General features: G+C 35.5%; 1 protein-coding gene across 1 annotated transcript in view; it reads left to right on the forward strand.

The window, feature by feature from the left end:
* The window catches only part of C6H14orf39 (chromosome 6 C14orf39 homolog), a 43310-nt gene extending 33953 nt beyond the window's left edge, over nucleotides 1-9357 (forward strand). Inside the window, exons 16-17 of the mRNA XM_052186720.1 lie at nucleotides 3855-3912; nucleotides 9164-9357. Of these exons, the coding sequence (XP_052042680.1) occupies nucleotides 3855-3912; nucleotides 9164-9357 (252 nt within the window). The remainder of the gene's footprint in view (nucleotides 1-3854; nucleotides 3913-9163) is intronic.
* Nucleotides 9358-9840: the final 483 nt, after the last annotated feature.

Here is a 9840-nt window from a genome sequence, read left to right on the forward strand (position 1 = left end):
CTTTGTGTGGTTTTGGTATCAGCATAATTGTGGCTTCATAGAAGGAATTGGGTAGTGTTCCTTCTGTTTCTATTTTGTGGAATAGTTTGAAGAGTATTGGTGTTAACTCTTCTTTGAAGGTCTGATAGAATTCTGCACTGAAACCATCTGGTCCTGTGCTTTTTTTTTTTTTTTTTTTTTTTGGTTGGAAGGCTTTCTATGACCCCTTCTATTTCTTTAGGGGTTATGGGACTGTTTAGATGATCTATTTGGTCCTGATTTAATTTTGGTATTTGGTATCTGTCTAGGAAATTGTCCATTTCCTCCAGATTCTCCAGTTGTGTTGAGTATAGGCTTTTGAAGTAGGATCTGATGATTTTTTGAATTTCCTCAGTTTCTGTTGTTATATCCCCCTTTTCATTTCTAATTTTGTTAATTTGGATACTTTCTCTCTGCCCTTTGGTCAGTCTGGCTAAGGGTTTATCTATCTTGTTGATTTTTCTCAAAAAAAAACAGCTCCCAGATTCGTTGATTCCTTGTATGGTTCTCTTTGTTTAGCCCTGAGTTTGATGATTTCCTGACTTCTACTCCTCCTGGGTGAATTGGCTTCTTTTTGTTCCAGGGCTTTCAGGTGTGTCATTAAGCTGGTAGTGTATGCACTCTCCATTTTCTTTTTGGAGGCACTCAGGGCTATGAGTTTTCCTCTTAGCACTGCTTTCATTGTGTCCCAAAGATTTGGGTATGTTGTGCCTTCATTTTCATTAAATTCTAAAAAGTCTCTGATTTCTTTCTTTATTTCTTCTTTGGCCAAGGTGTCATTGAGTAGAGTATTGTTCAGCCTCCATGTGTATGTGGGCTTTCTATTGTTTTTGTTGCCATTGAAGACCACTCTCACTCCATAGTGATCCGATAGGAGGCACGGAATTAGTTCGATCTGTTTATATTTGTTGAGGTCTGTATTGTGACCAATTATATGGTCGATTTTGGAGAAGGTACCATGAGGTGCTGAGAAAAAGGTATATTCTTTTGTTTTAGGGTGAAATGTTCTATAAATATCAGTCAAGTCCAATTGGTCCAAAGCTTCAATTAGTTTTATTATGTCCCTGTTTAGTTTCTGTTTTCCTGTTCGGTCCATTGAGGAGAGTGGAATGTTGAAGTCACCCACAATTATTGTGTTAGGTGTAATGTGTGATTTGAGCTTTAATAAAGTTTCTTTTACGAATGAGGGTGCCCTTGCATTTGGAGCATAGATGTTCAGAATTGAAAGTTCTTCTTGGTGGATTTTTCCTTTGACCAGCAAGAAGTGTCCTTCTATATCTCTTTTGATGACTTTAGGTTGAAAGTCAATTTTATCTGATATTAGAATGGCTACTCCGGCTCATTTCCTGAGACCATTGGCTTGTAAAATTGTCTTCTAGCCTTTTACTCTAAGGTAGTTTTTGTCTTTGACATTGAGGTGTGTTTCCTGTATGCAGCAAAATGTAGGGTCCTGTTTTCTTATCCAGTCTGTTAGTCTATGTCTTTTTATTGGGGAGTTGAGTCCATTGACATTAAGAGGTATTAAGGAATAGTGATTATAACTTCCTGTCATTTTCAATGTTATTTTTATATTTGAGTGGTTATCTCCTTTTGGGTTTGATGAAAAAAGGTAACTATCTTTCTTTTCCAAGGGTGTATTTTCCCTCCTTGTATTGGAGTTTTCCTCCTATTATTCTTTGTAGAGCTGGGTTTGTAGAAAGATATTATGTAAATTTGGTTTTGTCATGGAATATCTTGGTTTCTCCATCTATTGTGATTGAGATTTTTCCTGGGTATAGTAGTCTTGGCTGACATTTGTGTTCTGTTAGAGTCTGCATGAGATCTGCCCAGGATCGTCTAGCTTTCATGGTCTCAGGTGAGAAGTCTGGTGTGATTCTGATAGGTCTTCCTTTATATGTTACTTGGCCTTTTTCTCTTGCTGCCTGTAATATTCTTTGTTTAGTACATTTGGGGTTTTGATTGTTATGTGACAGGAGGTGTTTCTTCTCAGGTCCAGTCTTTTTGGAGTTCTGTAGGCTTCTTGTATATTCATGGGCATCTCTCTTTATGTTGGGAAAGTTTTCTTCCATAAATTTGTTGAAGATATTTGCTGGCCCTTTCAGCCGTAAATCTTCACTCTCATCTATACCTATAATCCTTAGGTTTGGTCTTCTCATTGTGTCCTGGATTTCCCGGATGTTCTGGGATACAAGCTTTTTGCATTTTGCATTTTCTTTGACTGTTGAGTCAATGGTTTGTATGGTATCTTTGGCATCTGAGATTCTTTCTTCCATCTCTTGTATTCTGTTGTTGATATTTGCATCTATGGCCCCTGATTTCTTCTCAAGGTTTTCTATCTCCAAAGTTGTCTCCCTTTGTGATTTCTTAGTTGTTTCTACTTCTGGTTTTAGATCCTGGATGTTTTTGCTTAGCTCCTTCACTTATTTGTTTGTGTTTTCCTGTAATTCTTTAAGAGATTTTTGTGTTTCCTCTTTCATGACTCCTGCTGTTTGACTCACTTTCTCCTGCATTTCTTTAAGTTTGTGTGTGTGTGTGTGTGTGTGTGTGTGTTTCTTCTTTATTGGCTTTATTGGCTTCTATCTCTTGAGCCTTATTCTCCTGAATTTCTTTAAGTGATTTTTGTGTTTCCATTAATTGGGTTTCTAGCTTATTCATGTTTCCCTGTATTTCTTTAAGAGATTCATTTATGTCCTTTTTGTGTTCTTCTAGCAGTATCATGAACAGTGATTTTAAATCCAAATCTTTTTTTTCTGGTGTGTTTGTGTAACCAGGACTTGCTGATGTTGGAGAGTTTGGTTCAGACGCTGCCATATTGCCTAGATTTCTGTTAGTAGTGTTCCTGCGTTTGCCCTTTGCCATCTTGTTATTTCTGGTGTTAGTTGGTCTTGTCTCTGGCTTGTATTTGTGCCTCCTGTGACGCTGTAGGGCTAGGTTTCCCCTGTTACAGATCGCTGATGTGCTGTCCTCTTCTTGGGTACACTTGGAGCCCTCGTGTGCCTTGCCCCAGGTTGTCTGTGTGAACCAGGTGGTGCCTGTTTGCTCCTTCAGGGAGTGCTGATGGTGTATGCTGCGGGACCTTTTCTGAGTGCTGGTCACTCTGCTCGGCAGCTGATCTCCCAACCCGGTTGGTGCACACAAGGCTAGCCTAGCTGCTGAGGCCCTAAGTCTAGGCAAAAGCCTGGCAGGCTAAGGCCCAAGCAAAGTTCCCCTCCGGCTATAACTGTTAATTGGATCTGTCAGGTGACCAGGATGGCAGAGTGTGTGTGCAGGCCAACACCCTCGGGCTTAGACACCCCCCCACCCCACGATGTTGGCCTTGGGTTATATTTGCATACCTCAATCTGTCTGATTTCTCTGGCGCCGGAGATCCAAGATGTCGGAGAGACTCTGCTGATGGCTCTTCCGCTGGACCAGCTGCTGTTGCTGCTGCCACCGCCGCCGCTGCCCCCCTTGCTCCTATATATTTATTCATTTATTGCAGTGCTGGAAACTCAACCCTAAGCCTCAGGAGTAGTACTATAAACAAGCACTCTACCACTGAGTCACACATTCCACATCAATCCTTGGTTTAATATAAGCAAATGACAAATTTATTCATCTAATGTTAGAGATTGAACCAAGAACCTCATGTATGTTGAACAAGGATTCTACCACTGAGTTACATCCTGAGCCCAAAGACAGACTTTTTAAAGTCTTGTAATATGCTATGTAGAAAGTTACTGTTATGTCTACCTTAATATTATATGCTAAAAGTACAGGCTCTAGTGTCAAGTATAATGCTATATGAACTGTTCTTTGGATTTTACAAGTAATAGATAATGGAAATTATTTTCCAGTTTAATGAACATTACTCTGCAGTAAATCTAAATCCTCCTTCATCACAGCAAGGAATTGGTAAGTGTTTTGAAGTTTTCTACATGTAAAATATATTAACTTTCCTCCGTGGTAGGAAAGTTTGTTTGAAAGAAAGATAGGTTGGTTTATTTCTAATTGATTTGAGATGGGGGTCACTCCGTTTACTTATTTAAAAACATTTGCTTGTAGACTCTGTTAACTCAGTAGACAGTGCTATAGTCTCATCACACAGTAAAAGTAGTAACTGTTCTCTCTGTTCTCATTTCCCTTACTCCTGCCCTCTTTTCTTCTTCATTCTTTCAGCACTTAACCATCTTTCACAACTCTGCCAATGCCTGTTTTCTTCAATATTACTGACTTCTCAATTATCAAATGTTATGCATATCTTATATTTATCATATTTAGTGCTTTTAAATAATTTAACATTAATTATTCCCATTCTTTTAGAAATTGTTTTATCTTGGTGCATACTTTTTATTGGGTAGCCCTTTTTCCTTTATTCGTTGGTTAGTTAATTCAGTCAATATTTGTATATGTGTATGTATTTCATTTGTTACCAGGTATTGCTTTCGTCTTTGGTGACAGAATAGTGGCAAGAATTCAGAATCCTCATAGTGCTTGTATTCTGTTGGGAGAGATAGAAGATAGACAAATAAACGTATATAATATTATTTATGCATATGATACTAATGCACTAAATAGTTTATGGACTTTAAGAGTTAGTAAGATTCATATTATAATTTTTATATATTTACTTTGTAGAAGGATGTGAAGTAAGAAATAACAGTGTGTATAGTGTCTTTTGTCTTACTGAGAACCTGTCGGTTACCCAAATGATAAGATTTCTTTTGCTACCTCATCCACATTGAACATGTCATACTGCTATGGACAAGACACATGGAGCATGTACATCACCTTGACACACAAAAGCTACACTTTCAGTTTCCCATCAGTCATTTATTCCATTTTAGTCATGCCTATATGCTAATTCATAGCTTCTCTAATTCACATGTATTCTTACACAGCACAGTTGGCAGAAGCAACATTCAACATTTACCCCTAATCCTGTTTTCTAAGAAAATATTATTATGAGAAGTGAAATTCTTAAGTCATCATTCCATGTTGGTTTGACTCAGCCCTGGCTTGAGTTAACTTCTAAATACTAAGAAGAAAAGTAAACCAGAATAAGACTAGGAAATAGTTGGTTTAGGAAAATGGTTGGTGTGCTACAAGGGAATTAGGGAACACATCAATGAAAGATATTTGAGCCGGGCAGTGGTGGAGCATGCCTGTAATCCCAGTACTTGGGAGGCAGAGGCAGGCGGATTTCTAAGTTCAAGGCCAACCTGGTCTACAGAGTGAGTTCCAGGACAGCCAGGGCTACACAGAGAAACCCTGTCTCAAAAAAAAAAAAATGAATAGAGGCACAAGGAGATGGACATAGTAGCTACTGGAAAACATATTCTAGGCAAAGATTGAAAAGGTCTTACATGATAGCATGCCTGGTATAGTCAGTGAAAAGCAGGTAAAATGTATGATTAAAATGGAGATGTGTTCTTGGATTCGGTTGGCAAGAATTTTATTGAGTATTTTTGCATCGATGTTCATAAGGGAGATTGGTCTGAAGTTTTCTTTCTTTGTTGGATCTTTGTGTGGTTTTGGTATCAGTGTAACTGTGGCTTTGTAGAAGGAATTGGGTAGGGTTCTTTCTGTTTCTATTTTGTGGAATAGTTTGAAGAGTATTGGTGTTAGGTCTTCTTTGAAGGTCTGATAGAATTCTGCACTGAAACCATCTGGTCCTGTACTTTTTTTGGTTGGAAGACTTTCTATGACCCCTTCTATTTCTTTAGGGGTTATGGGACTGTTTAGGTGATCTATTTGGTCCTGATTTAATTTTGGTATTTGGTATCTGTCTAGGAAATTGTCCATTTCCTCCAGATTCTCCAGTTGTGTTGAGTATAGGCTTTTGCAGTAGGATCTGATGATTTTTTGGATTTCCTCAGTTTCTGTTGTAATATCTCCCTTTTCATTTCTAATTTTGTTGATTTGGATACTTTCTCTGTGCCCTTTGGTCAGTCTGGCTAAGGGTTTATCTATCTTGTTGATTTTCTCAAAGAACCAGCTCCTGGACTCGTTGATTCTTTGTATGGTTCTCTTTGTTTCCACTTGATTGATTTCAGCCCTGAGTTTGATGATTTCTTGTCTTCTACTCCTCCTGGGTGAAATAGCTTCTTTTTGTTCCAGGGCTTTCAGGTGTGTCCCTAAGCTGCTAGTATATGCTCTCTCCATTTTCTTTTTGGAGGCACTCAGGGCTATGAGTTTTCCTCTTAGCACTGCTTTCATTGTGTCCCAAAGATTTTGGTATGTTGTGCCTTCATTTTCATTAAATTCTAAAAAGTCTCTGATTTCTTTCTTTATTTCTTCTTTGGCCAAGGTGTCATTGAGTAGAGTATTGTTCAGCCTCCATGTGTATGTGGGCTTTCTGTTGTTTTTGTTGCTATTGAAAACCACTCTTACACCATAGTGATCTGATAGGAGGCATGGGATTAGTTCGATCTTCTTGTATTTGTTGAGGTCTTTCTTGTGACCAATTATATGGTCAGTTTTGGAGAAGGTACCATGAGGTGCTGAGAAAAAGGTATATTCTTTTGCTTTAGGGTGAAATGTTCTATAAATATCCGTCAAATCCAATTGGTCTAAAGCTTCAATTAGTTTTACTCTGTCCCTGTTTAGTTTCTGTTTTCCTGATCGGTCCATTGAGGAGAGTGGAGTGTTGAAGTCACCCAAAATTATTGTGTTAGGTGCAATGTGTGCTTTGAGCTTTAGTAAAGTTTCTTTTACAAATGAGGGTGCCCTTGTATTTGGAGCATAAAAAAATGGAGAGGAAGGAGAATAGTGCAGAAAAAATAAGTCATAAGTGTGAGAAGGAATAAATCATGTTTGACCCTTTGACCATTAAAATCTTCAGATTTTTTTTTTCCTAAATAATGTAGGTAGCCACTGGAGAGTTATGAGCAAATGACTGAAATGATCTGATGGGATTTTTTTAAATAGATTCTGTGGATTGCTATATGGAGAACACACTGTATAAGAAGGGTAAATGCAGAAAGATGATAGCATGCTATTAAAATGATTTAAGTAGAAACTGATAGCTGTGAAACCTTTTCCAAACTCTAGGCTTGTGTTTCTGATTGAATAATGATAAGCTCTTTATCTAATATACCTTTTTGACATTAAAACCCAGTATATCTGAAATAAATGCTATTCTCCTTTTGATATCCCTGATGGTTATCTCCATTATTCTGCTTGTCAAGATTTAGAGTATCAGCAATAATTTTAACTTCTCTCTCTGTTGTTATAATTAACTTCAACTAGGCATCAAGCTTTATCAGTTTTTAGAAATATTTTGTTCTATTTTTAGTGATATTACTGTGTTTCCAACTCATAACCATTCACATGAGATATTGTAATAACATCCTAATTGATGTTTTTGTCTTCTTGGCTTACCTATAAATCACATCTTCACCTTCTTTAAGCATAATGCTGACTACCATCTGCATTGTCAAACACTTAAGTGGATTTCATTGACTGTCACCATCTTCTTACTTCTCTAACTTAACTTTAAAAACAAAATTACCTGTCTTTGGTCAGACTAAAGAGTTCAACATAATCTTAAGTATGTTCATACATTTTACCTGCTTGTTTCTTGCAACCTCCAAATTCCATCTTTATCTTTGAAGAGTAACTTCTCATCCATAAAATCTTTATTTCCGTTTTCTACCTTCCATTCCCAAAATAATCTCTCCACTTTTATGAATCTTTTTAAAAAATGTTTATATTCTACATAATATCATTAAGTACCTATGAATATATAAAAACATTCTCTGAATCTTTTAGGATAAGGATTTGCTTTATATTTACCTTTGAATTTCTCAGAGCACTTAAAATACTGTTTTATATAACAGTATACATTTGTTTATAGAGTGATTAGGAACTTTATGAAAACTTCATAGGAACTCTTAAAAAGAAAATAAAACTCATTTATGCAAAGGGAAATTCAAGATTTTATTTCTTTCAGAATCTATGTTTTTTGTCTATTTAAAGTCTTATGGTTAGAAAATGAAGTTGGTAAAGAAAAAAATTAAAAGGCAGTGAGAGAACTCAAATATCTGTAATAGTTCATCCTGATTACAGGATAGCCAGTGTCTGACTGTTGCTTGACTGACCTTTGTTTAAAGTGAAATAATGATGTTAAAAATTCATAAATTTCAAAGTAGCACAAAGAACATTTTCTGTTTAAGTTACCAACTAACTAGCTCTGTATATGGAGAAAATGCTTTATGCCACTTGTTTCAGATAAGCCATTTGATTGCTGTAAATTTTAAACTGTTGAGTAATAGCTGATTTTAAAGAGTGAAAAATATTTTTACTTTCAGTTTTAAATAATGAATAATGAATGAAAACTGGTATGTTTTTCTTGTGCCAATCCTTGCAGTCAATAAACAAATCTACAAGTGATATTGATTTATAAATTTTCTTTCAAAACTGTGGGAAACTCTTTTCATAGATTTGTCAAAAGTTTTGAATACTGCTATAACCATATTTTGTAATTATGCAATAAATAATAGCTGGATAAATCTGACCTATGCAGCATCTCAGATGCAGCACTTTTCCTCTCCATATCCACTGCTGTGGTGATAGGTAAAGGACATTTTCTCTCTAACTGTTGGAGACTATATTTTCACCTGTTGGTGTTCATTACTTCTAGATGCTCCTTTTCATCCATTCTGTACATGCTTTCTAAAATAACCTTACAAAGCAGCTTAAGTCATGTTATAGCTGTATGTGACAATACTTAATGGTTTCCTCTTACTTATTTAAGTCTACATTCTATAGTGAGACATTCAGTAGTCATTGAAAGCACATTTTCATGAACTCTTGTTTATCTTTGTTATTTTTTTAGTGCCCCTGATAACTTGAATGGATTTATGTTTCCTATGGATTACTGTTTGTTATGCAGATCTGTCTCTGTACATGAGTGCTATTTATTTGAAATATTTTACCTTAGTTTGTGTTCTGTACACTTGAGTTCAAATTATAAGTATCGCTCAAGTTAGAGTTTACCTTTCATAGAACCAAAGACAATGCCTTATGTGTGTGAAGAATGCATTTAAATATCTGCTAAATAGATAAGATTTAATGTTTATTTATTGTGTGCAGTATACTGTAATCTAGTAGATTGTTTTATATAAAATGAATACAATGATGATTCAATATTTATATTCTTCAGGAAATTTATTTGGGAAATCAGAAGAAGATGCCTTCACATTTTCTTTTTCATCAGACTCTTCTCACACATTTGGAGCTGGAAAAGATGACTTTAGTTTTCCATTTTCTTTTGAACAGGATCAAAGCACAATGTCTTCCTCTTCCTCAAAAGATTTTTCATCCTCACAAAATAAAACACAATTTATGTTTTTTTGAATTATTATTTTTGAGCTACTTAATGCTATTTAGCTATTGGAACTATTTAATAACTGTAAAAATTTGTATTATCACTGACTGCAAGATACATTTTTGTCAATTAAAGTAGTAATTGTTACTACAGTTGAATAATTTGATGTTATTTAAATATCAAATATTTTATTTTTATTTGTGACACTAGCTGATAATTACTTATTTTGGTTTTGACTTTTAGGCCCTATTAACAATCTTTTTATCTTCGAGCTGTCAATACTTCTTCCATAATTTTTTTAATAATATTAAATCTATTTCTCCCTGTAATTTGAGTTTTAGTCCAATAGTACTTAGTTATTTTGGTAATAACAAGAGTGCCTTCAAACTATCAGAAGACCTTTTAATAATTGTCCAGAATTCATAATTTAGGCATTAAAATTTTGAAATCATTGGATTTTAGTTACACTTTTTTTGGCAGAATGCAGAATGGTATTCTGATTATAATTTTAA

The sequence above is a fragment of the Apodemus sylvaticus genome, chromosome 6 (assembly GCF_947179515.1).
Source record: "Apodemus sylvaticus chromosome 6, mApoSyl1.1, whole genome shotgun sequence".
NCBI lineage: Eukaryota > Metazoa > Chordata > Mammalia > Rodentia > Muridae > Apodemus > Apodemus sylvaticus.